Consider the following 17,969-nt stretch of genomic DNA (forward strand, 5'->3'; position numbering starts at 1 on the left):
TCTTCAGCATCGTAATAGCTTCATAATCGTTTGTGCTGATTGAATTTTTGAGGTTAGGCCTGCAATATTGCGAAACTGTCTCGGGTCATTGGTTTTCCCATCGCGTTTGTTACGAGATGCGGAGTCGGACTCAGCCGGGCCTCAGAGGGAGGCCTGGCATCTTGGATGACCCTGTGCAGTCCTCTGCACGTGGGGAATGTTATGTATTCCTTATTATTACACACATTCATGTCTTTGCCAAGTTGCACAAGTAGCACTTTGTGCCAGGCTTTGCATAACCACGTCCGGTAGGAATCGTTAAAAATACGGTGATCCCACCCACGAGTAAATGTGTGTCTGGGTAATCTTATAAACTCTAATCTGGTGTTCATGGGACTGCTGGAAAATGAACTTGGTGGGAAATAAATTTAAGCTTCTGCCAAATGAGTAAGTGTAAATGATTCCCTCTAGAGATTTCTGACCACGGTACGGTGAAGTGCTCTGCGGGTTTAAACCGTTTTCTTATACATATTGTAATGAAAACCGTGTGCCGCTTGTGCTCGATTTGCTTGGGCGTACCATTTCAGCTTCAGTGTTCGGCGCCCCGTTGTACGTAAATTTTTTCCAGTACTGTAAATTTTATACACAAGGGCTTTCGTTATTGTTCCGGGATTTTCTGTTTTCTCAATTCTGTTATATCCCCAGAGTTTCCTCTTTCCACTTATTTCAGTTCTTGTTAAATCTCTGTGGGTTTATTTCTTGTTTTGTTTCAAATGTGTTTTTGTGCACAGGGTGGTTTTTCTTGTTTTCCTACATATTTGATTATTCTATTGGGATTTAAATATATACAGTAGCTGTAACCTGAGGATTGCTGCTTTAAGCGTCAGTCCTTGCCAGTGCTGTAGTGCCATCGATCCACGTATTTATCCTGAATTGGATTTATGGAATTGGAATTAAAGGCAAAAATTCTATATGGTCTCTCTTTCTTGAGCCTTTTATCTTGATAATCAGTAATGTGTGCACACACACACACACACACACACACATTGTCTGAACCGCTTGTCCCATATGGGGTCGCGGGGAACCAGAGCCTAACCTGGCAACACAGGGCATAAGGCTGGAGGGGGAGGGGACACACCCAGGACGGGATGCCAGTCCATCACAAGGCATCCCAAGCGGGATTCGAACCCCAGACCCACCGGAGAGCAGGACCCAGTCCAACCCGCTGCGCCACCATGCCCCTCCCCTAATCAGGAATGTCTTTTTTTTTTTTTTTTTTGATTTGTTAATTTAGTTGCTCCATCAGTTATTAATTAGTAACTGCCTAATGATATTTTTATTGCAAATATTTTTATGTTCAAAAGTCCTTCATGTACAGTTACGTGGCCTCCTGCTCAAAGGCATTAAACCTGTCTGGTGAGAGTGTGAATTAAGACTTCTGGCCTATTTTCAAGAATGTTTCTTCTGTATCTTATTTCCATTATCCCTGTTAAATGTATTTTCATCTTCAACAGTACTAGTAAGGTTTGTTTACTTGTGCTCAGAAATGAGGCATAAGGCTACTTGTTTTTAGGCGAGGGACCCTGGTATTCTGGGGTGCTGAAAAGGGGGGCGGTTCGGAGACGAAAGAAGCAGTTGACTCGTTTAAGAACACAGCTCATTCGCTGAACGAGTGCTCAGGTAAAAAGAAGACGTGATTTAAGAAGGGTTGATTAAAACGTGAAACGTGTTCGCCAAAACCACACTGATGCCATTCAAAAAATGAAGTCGTGTTGAGACTGGGACAGCAGTGCCTTGCGCTTTGTGCTTTGACGTTGGCAAGACAGCTGTCGGTGGTCAGATCTGTCGCTACTTTTCTCTGCACTGGCTTCCTATAGCTGCCTGAATCAAATTCAACCTCCTGGTTATTGTCTACAGATGCGTCAGTAGAACTGCTCCCGGCTATTTACAGCTCTTGATCAGCTGCTACACCCCAGCTAGACCCCTTCGCTCATCTACTTCTGCTCGCTTGGTGGTCTCGCACACGAAAAGTAAAGCCCGGAGGTTCTCGGTTCTGGCTCCGTTGTGGTGGAACGACCTTCCCCGTCACTCAGAACTGCAGAAACTCTGTCTGCATTCAGGAAGGGTCTGAAAACTCACCTTTTCTGTGCCCATTTCGCCCAAGATCTCTCCAGCTCACACGGTGCAAATGTTCATGCACCGTAACTTTATGAGCATCACCAGATAAAGCATTTATTCAGCCACTTCTCTGGCATTGTTTTTGTTTGCTTGTGTATCTTATAACATTATAAAAAAAATTTGGTGGGAGGGTATCGGGATTTGTCTATCCTGTGTCTTATGCACCTACTTGAACGATGAACCTCGGTGCAGCAAGTGGTAGGTAACAAACAAGGTTTACTTGAGTCACATGTCTGCAGCCATGTCTCTTTCTCTTAATGTAATGCATAAATTGTACTTTTGCTGAGATGTACGTCGCTTTGGACAAAAGCGTCTGCTAAATGAAGAAATGTAAATGTACTTATACCGTTTTACTTCTGGGCGCAGAGATGATGTGGTGGGTAGAACAAAAGGTTCAGATCCATGATTCTGTCGTAGATTCTTTTGGAAAATCTTTCCCTCAATTGATAAAGTTGCTCAATAGCATCAATACTTGCCATAAAAGTAGGTTACTATGCCAGCATTACTTTGTCACTTGTTTTGCAGAAAGGCATGGGCTAAATGAATAAATAATAAATCTTTTTTCCCATGACTCAGTAGCTGTCTGAAATGTATATTAGAACATCCTTTCTAGTGTATGACGTGAAGAACGGCGGCCTGTGTTTGGCAGTTGTCGTGTGGCATAATGCTCCATTGAGTTGCCCGTGCCGTTGCCGACGGGGCACGCCAGCCTCCGAGTGGTGCGGAAACGTCAAACGCGGTAAAGCCTGCCGATGCAAACGAGCGTTTAAAAACGAAGCAGCTCAACCGTTACGAGAATGAATCGATGACACTGTCTGTGTGTTTCGGCGTTCTAACTCTGATTCTGCGCAACAAAAATAAGGATCAGTCCTGTAAAGCAGTCAGTCGTGGTCACTAGTAATCGTTTAGTGTCGGTCTCGCAGCGAAAGATCATCCAGATGCCGTGTGGAACGGCGCGATCGCTTCGGTGCTCCTTCAACGTCTCAGCGAGCATCTGTTTGAAAATTGAAGAAGGGTCCTTGTTCCGGGTCATTTTCTTCTTTAAACGGAAGTGAAGTAAAAGAAATCGATTCTGGAAAAAACTGTGCGGATGAGACAACGCCAAGCGTGGTTTGTCTTACTACAGTACTGTTGGTCTCAGCAACGTGTCAGTGTTTGTCCCTTGTATCCCATTATGCACCTGTAAAAGAAAGGCACAAACATGTATCCTAATCACAGATTTTTTTTATATTTCTAGGCTGTTCTGGGTGACCTCCTTCAGATGTGCTCAGTAGCAAATATGCCACGAATTCCTGCCTTCAACTTCTGCTTCATTGGAGGATCTTAAATAAAGTGCTGGTCTTGGTCATTAGGTTGTACTCGCCGGGGGGGGGGGTGGCACTGTAAAGACGGAAATGAGTCCCAGTCGTCATGGAGAATAACTTCACCCTCATCACACCACCGTGGCTAGGCAGAGGAGCACCTTCAGCACCCAGCTGGTGCAGGTGTGCTGTTCCAAGGTGCGACACCTGAGCTCATCCCTGCCAGTAGATTCTCTAACGAGACCTTTGTTTTTCCAATAGGCAGGCGGGTAAAAATAGTTTGTCTCGTATGGAATATGTTTGTACTGCAATGTGGGGTGATTGTTAGAAGAAATTTATTATGGGAGTGTTTCGATTGGTGTGGAAATGAGTCATGTGACGATGAGGCTGCGCTTAAACTTAAACTGAATACATTTAAAATGAAGGCCTTTACTTTCATCTTTGGAGAAGCCAAAATCTTAAGTTGTTATATGAAAATGTGGACAAATCAAACCTATTGGCTTATTTTTATTCGGAATAATTTCCCATAATCAATTGTCATTTTCAACAAAGGCTAGCCGCCCCCGGCCTTAATTAATCCAGCGTATCCCAAAATGCATTGCACATTTACGTGGTGGCAGTGCTGTGAGCTGCCGTGTCATTTTATATTCAACAGACCCGTTAAATTGTCACCATCCATTAGTGGCTGTCACACTTGGCAAACAAATGGTTTGTATGTCACGTCACGTGATCTGAGGGCAGATTTTACCAGGCCCAGTATTTCCCTAAATTCAGTCCTCTTGGTAACCTGTCTGGGACTTTGATCTCTTGCACGTTATTTTACGAAATGCTGAACGTGGTGACGCACGGCGAATGCTCTCAGCAATACCACGTTACCGATTCGCTTCTTCTACTTTTCATCTTCTGATTTCCATAAGCCGATTTCGTTTTGAACGTGAGCGTAGAAACTCCTGATCTTGGAGGTCCCTGCTCTCGATGAGGCCATGTTTTGGGCACGCCGGTCTCAACGTGGCATTTACTGGGTGAAGCTACTCACATTCGATAATGCCCACGGAGTCATTATAAGCTATTGTAATTACTTAATTGCATAGCTGATTACTAAAATTGGTGTATAGAGCATTATAGTAATTATATTCAGTAATTTTGAAATTCTGTAGTCTGGTTTTGCTTTAGGATCCTCAGACTGCAATACCATGATTACTTGTGCGTACTTTTTTTTTGGGACCCACACACACACATTTTCTGAACCGCTTGTCCCATACGGGGTCGCGGGGAGCCGGAGCCTACCCGGCAACACAGGGCGTAAGGCCGGAGGGGGAGGGGACACACCCAGGACGGGACGCCAGTCCATCGCAAGGCACCCCAAGCGGGACTTGAACCCCAGACCCACTGGAGAGCAGGACCCTGGTCCAACCCACTGCGCCCCCTTCTTTGGGACCCATTTAGGTGTTTTACTAAAATGATAATGCCAGGCCCTGTTTGGCTGCGGTCATTTATTATTTTTAACACAACCTCTGCCAAATGCAGCTGTTCTTGTTCTTATATGCAGTCATGCATCATGCAACATCAGGCATTGTTTCTGTATTTGTGGGTAGCAGATTGGCAAAATTAAGATGCTCTTGTTTTTGGTCTGTTTTGCTTGTGGGAGTCTTAAAAGCTGTATTGATACAAAAAATTCTTTAAATGGATTAACATAACAATAACTGCTTCATGGTCCACCTTAATGTTCTTTTTTTTTTTCCCTTATTATTATTATTTGTTATTTTTTTGGAGTTGAGAATAATGGAGCTAATTTTGATAGGAATGAAAAACTTCTTTTGTTTTTTCAGTCTTATGACAATGATGGTTTGATATTCCTGTCTATGGCTAATTTGTGCTCCTGTGCAGCACTTACATAAATACCGTGATCAGTTGAAAACGGCTTTTCCCCCCATCTTATCAACTGGGTTTGATCTGCTTGCTGTAGTTCTTGCAAAGCGCCTGGTTTCTGCTCAGATGTTAAGAGCTTGACTTCTGCCGCAGTTATTACCAGACTACTTTGATGGTAAAGTGCTGATAAAGGATTACAGCTCGATGCTGTAGCAACACCACTTCAAATTTATGAATCATCTCCAGAGTTCTCCTCTCTGGGAACATGCACAAAAACAGTTAAGTATTTTAATCTTTCTCATTACATGCTTTTTTTTTTTTTTTTGCTGATAGGAAGTCCTTAACGTGTGTAGAATTTAAATTGAAACCTCTGCAGTTATCGTAGAAAGGAAAAAAAAAAGATCATTTAATATTTTTACCTTTTCGTACAGATTATCTACTGAAGCCTTACAGGCTAAAGGAGACAACAGAGGGGTTGCATTCAAACTCGAGCTTAAATTTTGTGGAATGAAGTCCAGTTCCTTTTAAATTGCTACTCAGTGCTTTTCTGAGGATAGATAGGATGAGACTTGACTTCTACTATACTACTGCACAACGGAAATAGTATTAATTATAATGTAGTTCAGCACAGCGGGTGCCTGACAGCTCCCGGGTTGTGTGACCGGGCATGGGTTCGAATCTCACTTAGTCTGTGTAGAGCTTTCATGCTTGCTCATGTGGCTTTCTTCTGGGTGCTCTGGTTTCCTCCCACAATTTAAGGACATGTTTTCAGGTGAATTGCTGACTAAAATGTCTTAGGCTTGTATATGTGTCAGTGAGTGGCATTGTGTGGTTGCCCTCTGTCGGACTGGCATCGTGTGCAGAATGTACCTGGTTTCATGCCCTGTACATCCAGGGTAGGCTCTGGACCATTGCAGTCCTGCACTGAACAAGCAGGTATTAACTGTTGGATGAGTGCATGTAGTGCAGTAAGATGAAGTTACTGTGTGGATGACCGTAATGAACAAAGACATGCGATGAAACGTGCACCACCAAGGGAACACCGCTGATGAGTTCACCGACGAAGCGCCATACACGTAGATATGCAAGACTTGCAAGACAACCTCTGAAATAAAGTAGACCTTCAGATTTTTGATGCTGTAGGTGGAATTGCTTTTTGACTTGTATAATGACCCCTCTCCTCCTCAACCACACTCTTCATCTTTGGTTTCCTTCCACAGCCCAGCGTGCTCATAGTGAGCTACATTGAGTCGGCGAAAGCTGCAGCCCAGTTTGGGTTCTACCAGCAGGCGGAATGGAAGCCGGACGACTCCATGATAGCGGTGGCGGTAAGTGCTGCGTCTTTCAAATCAGGTTTTATGACTGAGAACCAGCATCAGATACTGTATATGTGTTGGAGAGGGTTGGATCCAGCTCGTTGTGTGTTTGCTAACCACGTTATCACTTCATGGAATGAGTTGGTGTTCTTGTGCTGAGCTTCGGTGTCTCTAACAGATGAGGTAGCTACATGTAAACTTGTTTTTATTAAGGGCTGTATGGGTTTTAATTTCCTGTAATCTATCCCATTGCTTTTCCAGGTAAAATAAAAACAAGCTGTTGCTTTATTATTAAAAAAAAATAAAAAATTTGGTAGGAGGTTATCAGGATTGATCTATCCTGCATTTTATGCACCTACTCGAGTGATGAACATCAGTGCATCAAGTGGAAGGTAACAAACTAGGTTTACTCAAGAATCACATGTCTGCAGCCATGTCTCTTTCTCCTAATGTAATGTACAAATTGTATTTCTGCTGCGATGTACGTCACTTTGAACAAAAGTGTCTGCTAAATGAATAAATGTATATGATGTAAATGCTGTACATTTCTGCAAATTATGTACCTATAAGAACTGACTTGAGTTTCTGGTTGTTTTCAAATGCTCTTTCTCAAACAAATTAAAAGAGAAAATGCCCCCCCCACCTTCTAATTTGACCATGCAGAAGCTGACCACACTGCTCATTTATTGAGCTCTTGGAGATCTTCAGGAAGCAGTGTTCCAGCACTGGCAATTTTGTGGGAAGTGTGAAATTGTCTCCTGTTATTGTAGTTACCATGGTAACACTGCGAGCTCCACATTGAAAGCAGGCTGTTAGTCAGCTGACAGTGGCCCATGGTTTTTAGCATTTCATTTTTTCCCCTCCTTTTGTTAGGATATAACTCCGTTCTTCTTGTCAGTCTCTATAAACTTATTCCAGACGTAACACGCTCAATCTATTTTATGAAAGCTTTTTCTCAAGGTTTAGCGTTTCTCAAAACCCACTCTTCTGCTTTTGTGGCCTGAGCTTGTGGAGGGTTATGAGGATTAGATGTTCATAAAGGATTCTGGCTGCATCAGCATTCCAGGGTCAGTGAAGGGAGCACTTTGTTCAGAATGTTCAGAATTTCACTCGTTTATGTAAGCGTTTTCTTTGCTCTTCTTTCTGTATTGCGCTTGAGCATGTGACCAAGTGGGACAGCGGCTTGGCCCCGCGTCGCCTCTGTGCCTTCCTGTCGAGTTAGTTCATAAGAATGAGATGCTGGCAGCCAGACGTCAGGGACAGTCCAGCTCGACGGGGCAAGACGTGAACCTCCCCGATTCACTCTCAAGGGGTTCTCCTGTTTCGTCAAACATCTCTGATCTTGTTGGGTTAACCTTGCAACCTTATCTGTGCTCTCCTGGCTTATTTATTCCTTTCACGACATTTTGTTCTTGCAGTGCCACTTCTGGCGAACTTCATGCATCTACACAAGTCTATTAAAGGTATATCAGAAGTATGGCTACTGTTTTGTAGTCGTTGGATTCCTCAGCTTCATTCTGTTTCACACTGTTGGGTAAAAAGAGGTTTATTTGAAGTGGCATGGTGTTAATCCTTATAGCTATAACCGTATGAATTTAAATCTTTAGGCTGGTAACTGGGAATTTTTGTCACCCCATATCTTGTCACCTGCTAGATACCAAATATTGACCACAAAGTTGGAAGATTAAATAGGATCTGGCTGCTTGAGCTTCCCTACCCATTTCATTCTGTCGGACTTAATATTGTTAGGATTAATATTTTACATTTTTTACATTACTTACGCCAAAAATTTCCTTATTTTCTCTGCTGATCTTTTTTAGAAGCCTTTAGAAGCATTTTTCTAGAACAGAAAAGGCCTAGAATTAAACTTTTGTATGTAAATGTTTGTGTACCTTTATAAAAATTGTAGGAAGGTGATCAGGGTTAGTCTATCCTGCGTTTTATGCACCTTCTGGAGCGATGAACATCGGTGCATCAAGTGGAAGGTAACAAACTAGGTTTACTTAAGAGTTGCATGTCTGCAACTATGTCTTTCTCCTAATGTAATGCACAAATTGTATTTTTGCTGCGATGTACATCACGTTGGAGAGAAGCCTCTGCTAAGTGAATAAATGTTAACTAAACTTTCTAAGCTTTCATACCTCGAAGAAATGGGCAGGGCTTTTTTTTTTTTTTTAAATTTTTCTTTTTAAAAAAAAAAAAAAAAAAAAAAAAAAAACAGATTTGACATTTTTTTTTCTTTAACTGATGCGTTTCTCCAACGCATCTTGTCTGGATTTACCCATTTTTAGTCGGGTAATTTTTACAGGGGCAATTTAAGATGATTTCCTGCTCAAGGACACAACTGGGTTGGAACTGGCAACCTTTATATTCGAAGACAGCAACTCTAACCTCTACACTACTTGCTGCCCATGGCATTTTGTTACTGAGAAAATTTAGCAAATGATTACTTGGTTCCTCATTATTCTGCCTTCATGGTGGATTGGCATGGAGTTGTTTTCGTATTACCCAAGACTGTTAAGGTCTTATCTTTCATTCAGAAATTGCTTAAGATTCCACCACTACATGAAAATGTTGTTGACTTCAACGCTTTCGTAGCCTCGAGAGATGTCTACAGATATCTAGGGTTTTCGTGTTGCTGTGACCCAGTTCTGTTTTTAATGGGGAGGGGGAATCAGGTCATTAGTATTTGCTCTCTGAAGTGTGGTTTATTTAAATATCGTATTATCAGGAGGAGGAAAAAAGTAGAGAAACTGAAAATGGCAGAAAGGAATTCACCTGTTTTTGTATTTTAATGTATTTGAAGGCATGTGCAGTAAATTGTCTGTTTCCATTACTGTGAAGTCTCTGAAATGTGGAGTATATAAAGTGAGGGTGTTTCATTGTTGCCTGACGACACAACCATCTGGCCACCGTGTAGCCCGTCTTCGAACCGCACGATGACCGCTCCCCGGCGCCGTCGCCTCCGTGTTCTTCATGGACCCGGGGCCTTATTTTGGAGATGTGGAATGAGTTTCTTGTGCAGTGGTTGTGGTTTAAGAGGCCTTCGTCTCTTGTCAGCAGCATGTCGGAGCTTGCCTGGGCGTCCGTTTCCTTCACAGCGTAACCGAAAAGAGCGTAACTGCAGTGTGCCTCGCCCAGGTAGCGGTGCAGAGTTTCCTGCTGAATCACACTTCGAGAAACTGAAGCTCAGGGCTTCTGACGCTGAAATTGGTTCTTTGTATCGCTAAACTGACATCAGGTGATTGTGGGCGCTGGATGAATCTGCTTTGGGTCTTTGATGGAATCAATTTATTCATCATGCATTTATTCATTTTTCTCCAAAGTGACTTACAACGTACATGTACCTACGCTTATTCACTCATTTATACAGCTGGGTAATTTTACTGGTAAGTACCTTGCTCAAGGTACTACAGCCAGAGGTGAGATTTGAACCTGCAACCTTTTGGGTCCAAAGGCAGCAGCTCTACGTACATATATTTGTATGTATATATCTATAAGTATACCCAGTATGTATATAGTGTGTGTGTGTGTGTGTGTGTGTGTGTGTGTGTGTGTGTGTATATATATATATATATATATATATATATATATATACACAAGGAAGGAAAACATTGTTGGTATGTCTGTACAGATCCAAGAATGTGCATCGTTCCTGAATGCTCAGTGCGACAGTGAATGATGGATGTCCTGTTGAAATTTGAGGGGCTTAGGTGACTGACATTTATTAGATTGGAAGCCTTGCTGAAGATGGTTTAACAATAATGGGATAATTTCACACCCCATTCATTAGACCTGTGGCAGTCTCCGTGCTCTTAACCGTTTTTCTATTCCTTGGGTTTCTCAAGCCCCTCTCCATAAGCCCATGTACCCCTGCTTAATCATAACCGAGTACAGATTGATGCTTGTATTGCGATATATTACTGTAGTTCGTTCTTTTGTCATCCCTTTAACAAGTAACAAGTGTCTTTATCACTGCAACCCAAAATTTGCCTCTCCCCCCCCCATTAGCGCAACAAGTCCTACAATACAACTCTGACTCAATTGACCCTTTGGGTTTTACAGTTTGAAGAAAAGTTGGTTTAATGAAGTGTCAGTGACCTTTTTCAGGCATCGCGACCCACGGCTTTTGAACAAACAAACGCTGATTGTTGTTTTTGCTGCTCACTGTGTGTCTCTCAGTGCTACTTTGCTTACATTTATATTTATTCATTCGGCTTTTCCTGAAGCGATGTACAGCTCAGGCAAAACAAAGTGCGTTTCACCAATAGACAGAGAGAGACTGAATTATCAGTATTACTATTATTCTTTGCTCAGCACTTTGGGGGCTTTATTTGTCCTTTATTATATGTACTTTTTATAATTTTACTTTTTGTTGGAAGGAAAGGATGCAGTTTCATTTACATTTATTTATTTAGCTTTTCTCTAAAACAACTTATAATATTAAGGTACTTAAAGTATTAACAATTATTTACCTATTTAAGCAGCTGGGTAATTTTTACTGGAGCAATTTTAGGGTAAGTACCTTACTCAAGGGTAGTACAGCTGGAGGTGGGAAGTAACCTTAAGGTCAAAAGGCAGCAGCTCTAACAACTACAATACCAGCTGTGCATTTGTTGATAATTTAGTTGTTAATTCATCTTGCAGTCACTTTTCTCCAATTTGCCTTTATGAGCTCGCTCACTTTGGTTAACTGCTTGTTCTAGTCAGGGTCCCGCTGGTCTGGAGTCTATCCTAGGATCACCGAGCACATGGCTTGGGGGGGGGGGGGATACACCCTGGACTCAGTTCATTTTGCATTCACTGTGCAGACACACACACACACACACACACACACACACACACACACAAACGTGTGCACGCTCACCCGTTGAAAGAGTCTGGGCAATTTCGCACTGCCAGTTCATTTGAACAGCATGTCTTTGGACTGTGGGAGGAAACCCACGCAGACATGGGAGAAACATGCAAACTCCACACGGATTTGGCTGGATTCACACCTACACCGAAACAGCCCGGGCACTGTGAGGCGGCAGCACTACCCGGTGCGCAAAGATACCACCGCGCCATGAAGCTACTTAGAGTTTCTATTTACTCATTTACACATCTAGGTGGTTTTTAGTGAAGCCATTCGGTTTTATTACCGTGATCAAGGGTACGAGAGGAGATGCTGGGGTCCGAACCTGTGCGCAAGGCAGCGGCTCTAACCACTACACACGTACGCGCTGGCCCTGTTGGTAACAGTCAACCACACTTGCCATTTTTAGCAGGAAATAGTAATGTAGCATTGCAGGTTTACAGAAAATTTGATCCTATTTGATCGGTTTTCATTCCAAACCGTATTTCCAAGAATTGTCCTTTTTTTTTTTTAAAAAAATAATCTTTATGTGGATGTTCTGTTCTTTTTCGTGTCAGTGTGTCTTTTCTCAACTATACCAGCAACAGTTCAGTTAAGATGGTACATTTTGTAACGGATGCATTTCGTACTTTTATGTGCCAAGGGCACGAGTCTGTTGCATGAATTCTTTTGAAAGGCTTCCGGATAAAAACGGCAGCAGTCGCCTGATCCTGCTGCTGCACCTAAGAGCATTTAACCCGACTCGCGCAAATTTTTTTTCTTCTTCGTTCTCCCATGCATGATGTCGTCATACTTATTAATTACCCACCAGTGCTTTTGGAATGACATACATAATTTAACACCTCGGTCTTGCTGGCAGAGGCTGAACTTCTTGGCTCGCGTTTCTGTCGTAATGGCTTTGCAGCGCAGGGGAAGCGGCATATTTTTCAGAAGTCGTTACAGGGTAAAGTGTATGGATCGCTACACATTGCTTAAAATGAGGGTTACACTTTGTATGGGAACCATATGGCTTTGCTAGAGTTTAATAAGTACAGTAATACACCGCACTGGCAAATTACAGGGTCCGTTTTCCCGGAGGCCCGGAGTTTGTATTGGATTATAGAGTTTGGCTGCAGCACTATGTGACCAAACCACTGGGAGTGCCTTTGCTTGTACTATAGAGGGATATATTTACAGTTTTAACAGTATAAACTTGGCATTAGTGGCTTCTGTGAGTCGTACATCAATGCAATGGGCTGTCGGGTCCACGAGTTCAGCAGAACTGGCACAAAATTATGCTTATTCACACAATATTCTATTATTAGCTATAAAATGCAAGTTACTGACACTGAGCCGGTTCAGGTCGTAACCATTCCCGTATTAGACCCGACCCCCTATACGTGATCCCCGGTGGCGCGCTAGGCACCCGTCCCAGGTGAAGACTGATGGTCATGACCTTTTTTTTTGAATTTTTCCTTTTCCTGAGCAATCTGATGGTGATGCCTGTCCAGGAAAATCGCTTTCTGTCCAAGTCCGAGGGCAGCGAGCCGCATGACGATGAACTCGGCAGTCCTGTTGGCGAAGAGCGTGGTCCGAGGGGCTGCGGAGAGGAACGGAAGCATCCCAAACGGTGTCAACGGCCTCATCTCGCACCGCGGGATTCGACGAGTAAAGAGCACTTTCCGTTGTATTCGCGCGGGATTTGAGCGTTCGCGGATCCCGCTGGTGAGAAAATGTACCGGGTGGGGAAAACGGAATCGGGCGCATTTTTGTTGTCTGCTCTGAGGAAATATCTGACCACGTTCAGAATAGTAATAATGATTATTATTTCTGAGAAAGAGGCAGCATGAAGTGAAACCTGTAACCTGTGTTAGAGCTGCAGTCTTGCAGTTGGAAGGACTTGGGTCTAAACGCCATTCCTACTGCAGTACCTTAAATTTATATTTATTCATTTAGCTGATGCTTTTCTCCAAAGGGGAGCACGGTGGTGCAGCAGGTTTGAGCAGGTCCTGCTCTCTGGTGGGTCTGGGGTTCAAGTCCTGCTTGGGGTGCCTTGCGATGGACTGGCGTCCCATCCGGGGTGTGTCCCCTCCCCTCCAGCCTTACGCCTTGTGTTGCCGGGTTAGGCTCCGGTTCGCCGCGACCCTACCTGGGATGAGGGGTTTCAGACAATGTGCGTTTTCTCCAAAGCAACTTACAGTGTTAAGCTACTTACAGCTGTTTACCCACTTATATAGCTTGCTACTTTTTACTGGAGCAATTCTAAAAATACCTTGTAAGTACCTTGCTCAAGGGTACTACAGCTGGAGGTGGTAAGAGTAAGTACGTACCGTAAGTACCCTTAAGAAGCCTGCCTAGAGCAGGGTACTTAAATTGAGCTGTGCCAGTAGGAGTTACCCAGCTGTATAAATGGGTAAATAATGGTAAGGAGCTTTGTGTACAAAGCTAACACACTAAGTCATCTCGGACATAGATGTCAGCTACGAAATAGTTAATAGTAATCCAGAAAAAAATGTGCTGTTTTCAGTAAATCTGCTTCTTTCTTGTTTGAGGCCATCCTTCAAATGACTTTCATTAATTTAATGAAGGAGGGGAAATAATAATGATGATCACCACACCGGAAGACAGGAGAGCTTGTCCTTCAAATCGGGTTCTTGTTCGAGGCTCCCTTTTGCTAGTCCTTGCTTTCTCCTTATTCTCCTGCTTACAGCTTTCTATCCATAGTGGTGAATTTCATGACTGAATATCGCCCTGTGGCACGAGACTTTAGGGAGAATGTTTTTGACGGCATCAAGGACTCATGTCTGCATTCAGGCTGCGGCTGGCAAGCAAATTGTCGGTTGTGGGGAGCGCTGGGATTTTCAGCCTAAAGCAGAATAGTTTGCTTTTAACCGTTTCTCTCTCTCGCTCGCTATAGGGAAGGCATGTCGGAGCGTATCCCGGAAGCACGTGGTGCACCTTGGATTGGCACACCAGGCCATCTCTGGGTCGACACTCACACATTGCAAGCAACTAGTGCTACCTGCTGTGTCACTGTGCCCCACCCTGTCATGTAACTTATCATCACACGAGACCCATGATGTTTGGTGAAACTGTGTCCACGTTCATGTTAACCTAATTGTCGTTATCGTGTGGCGGTGGTGATTATGATGTTGTACTTGTGTTCGACTTGTTTATAGAGCAGGGAATTTGTCCGAATCGGTTTGTGGTTACGATCTTGCTCCGATCGGCACAGCGGTGCAGCGGGTACTGCTGGCGCCTCGCAGATCCCGGGAGGTCGGTTCGACCCGTCTTGGTGCGTATGCAGTCCGCATGTTCTCTCGAGGTACATGTGGGTTTCCTCCCACAGTCTAAAGACGTGCGGAAGACAGCTGCGGTAAACCACTTCAGTACCCTGCTTTGCCACGAGAACCGCAAGAGCGTTCGGTAAGCATCGACTTTGCCTAAATGGCAGTTACCTACCGTACCTTGCTCAAGGTTACTCCTGGGATCATAGCCCTCTCCTTAGACCGTGCTTGCTTTTCCACTACTTGGGATTTTCTGTTTGCATTGCACCGAAGGTCTGTCTGCTCTTTTACCGGAGGAAATTTGTAGCACGTTCAAACTTTGTGGCCTTACGCCCCATTTTTGGTGGTTGTGCCTGATTTGAGAGAAACAGTGCAGGTTTGACTCCTGGCTAGGGGCGCTCAAAAGTTTATTCCTTTTTTGGGAATATACCTTGACGCGCCGTCTTATTTTAATCTAAAACGTGCCTGACTGAACGGTCTGAGTGGGGGAACTGAAGGCTAGAGAACAACGCGGGCCTGTCTTTTCCCGGAATAATTTTCTCACAGGATATTTTAGCCTTTCCTATAGTTCTAGCTCCTCTCAAGTCCAATTTTTGTGACATTGAAATTTTATTTTAGCCATACTGCCTGAAGGAGAAACATCAAGCGGCGCTACATGTAAAGTAAAATTTGACTTTACACTTTGACTAAGTACCTGTGTGTGTGTTTGTATAGTGTGTGTAAAATATATATATTTTATATATATTATATAATATATATATTTATTTAATATATTTTTATATATATATACACACACACACACACACACGTCTGGTTTAGTCATTGGTGCTCACCTTATAGTGTGGGCAGAATTGCCCCATGAAAGTGGTGATGGAAAGATGGCGGAGGAGGTATTTGGGTTGAACCCTGCGGCACGGACTTTCCTCTAGATGCTGTGTGATGAAGAGTTACCGACCACATCTCTCCGTCATGCCACCTGGCTGCGTGAGCCGCATAACGGCGTTTGTTTTCGCCCGTCCTGTCGCTCCCCGGCTGCATCCTGGACTTTGATTACCTTTTTTCCTCCCAAAGGCAGTTGTAAATGTCCTTTCGCAGCGCCGCCTCTCGATGTCAGGACGGCGGGACTGGGTGGAGAACGGAAAATGCGAAGGGAGCAGCCCACATCGCCACATCTTCTGCTCGCAGCTGTTCGCCAGATGTTTAAGTGACGGGTTACTGACATGTCCAGTGTTGTCCTAAACCAACCAGTTACAACCTATCATTATATATAGAGAAGAGTCTGGAACCTGGGTGCACTTATGTCAGTTTTCCAAAGCTTTTGGTGATTTACAGACATGAGCTGCTGTGACTTAATAGTGTTTGTGGCCTGTTTCCAGGGAAAGAATAAAGGTGTTAAAATGGATCAAAAAATAAAAGCACTGTAACTACATGCAGTGCATTTTTTAATTGAAATTCAGTTTTTTTTTTTTTTTTTTTTAAGGGTTTAGCTAAATAGTATACAACAGTTCCGGGTGTTTTTTAAAAAGTGATTTAAATTTGGATTTTTCAGTTTTTTTGCGAAAAAGTCGGAGAATGTGGACTGCAAAGCTGCATAATTTTTAATGTGTATGAAATGTCGAACATGAAACGTACCTTATTTGTAATGGAATAATGGCTCAGCCTCTGTAGTTTTGATAATCATTACAGAAAATCAATATTTTTGTCTTTAATGACTTTTTTTTTTTTTTTTAAATTTAGCTAACAGCTTTGCCCAAAGTGACTTTCATGTTAGGCTTCCACGCAAAGCTACTTACTGATTAACCCTTTTATTCAGCTGGATAACTTTTACTGTGCTGTTCAGGGTAACTGCCGTGATCAGGGGACTTGGAACAGGAGTGGGTATTTAGCCTGAGGATCTTCAGATTGCAAACCATCAGCTGTAACAGCAGCCCATATGTAATATGTACCCATCTCGTGCTGTCATTCTCTCCTCCAGTTGGTGTGTGAGTGGTGCACATTCCTCTATACGTATCATCCTTGAACCTCTGCGTAAAATGAAGTTCCTTTTTATTAGCAGCACGAGATACAAGACATTATACGTTGTTTTCAGTTAACTGACAGTACTTTGGAAGGGCAAAGATGATTTATGAGATGAAAATTTGATGTCAGCTGGGATCACATGATGGGACAGCAGGTAACGTAGTGGTTAGAGCTGCTGCCTTTGGACCCAAAGGTTGCAGGTTTGATCCCCACCTCTGGCTGTAGTACCATTGAGCCAGGTACTTTCCCTGAATCGCTCCAGTAACATTACCCAGCTCTATAAATGGGTAAATATTTGTAAGTATACTAACATTGTAAGTCATTGGAAGGTGCTTAAAAATTGTACAAAAAACTGCTCCAGTAAAAAAAAAAAAAAAAAAATCAAAAAAGAAGCAGCTTTGTATGTATGCGTAAATGGGTAAATACAACGTTAAGCTGTTTTTAACAATTATGTCACTTTGGAGAAAAGCATCGGCTAAAAGAATAAATGTAATGTCTCCTCCTTTAAGCGTAAGGAATGGAAGGTGTGAGTGCTAACCCTAAGTGTAATGCACTCATTGTAATTTTCTGTGAGATGTACGTCACTTTGGAGAAAAGTATCTGCTAAATGAATAAAGGTAAATGTAAGTGAAAGTAAAGAGCGTGCTGACAATAAAGCCTTCGCTATGCTCATGCTTGGGGCGAAGCCACAGCACTTCCTCAGCAACACTTCAGTGCCGTTTCTAAACGAAGGCGTTGCCTTTGGAGGTCGCCTGCCCTTGGGGTGATGGCCCTTTGCGATGTACAAATATGAGCTGAATCTTACCTTGTCTTCCTCCTGCTGTGAAGATGTAATTGGAAGCATCAGCGCACACCGGTGTTGGGGAAATGACCTGTCATGGATGTTTAGCTGTTTTTGAAAAGCTAAAAATCGAGAAAAGTCATTCGATTTTTGTTTTAGAGGCTTAGATGCCTCTACAAAGAATTCTAAGGAACAGAATTAACATGACAAGAACTTCAAGGTGGTAGACGATATGGATATGGTTGACATAGGGATTCCTGTACGAAATTTTTTTAAAAAAAAGACTATATCAATATGGAAAATAATAAGGCTGTGGTGAACCAAAGTAGAGTAGAGAAATGGCACCACAACAATGTGATGTGTTGAAAGAGACTCTTCCTTGGTGGGGTTTGTCTGCACATCTCC

At 43.0% G+C, this 17,969-nt stretch overlaps 1 protein-coding gene across 3 annotated transcripts in view; it reads left to right on the top strand.

Moving 5' to 3' along the window:
• Positions 1 to 17,969, top strand: part of ric1 (RIC1 homolog, RAB6A GEF complex partner 1) — a 66,442-nt gene that overhangs the window by 13,791 nt on the left and 34,682 nt on the right. For all 3 annotated transcript variants that reach the window (XM_018753439.2, XM_029252769.1, XM_029252768.1), the window contains exon 2: positions 6,548 to 6,655. In XM_018753439.2, the coding sequence (XP_018608955.1) occupies positions 6,548 to 6,655 (108 nt within the window). The remainder of the gene's footprint in view (positions 1 to 6,547; positions 6,656 to 17,969) is intronic.

This window comes from Scleropages formosus, chromosome 6 (assembly GCF_900964775.1).
Source record: "Scleropages formosus chromosome 6, fSclFor1.1, whole genome shotgun sequence".
NCBI classification, from domain to species: domain Eukaryota; kingdom Metazoa; phylum Chordata; class Actinopteri; order Osteoglossiformes; family Osteoglossidae; genus Scleropages; species Scleropages formosus.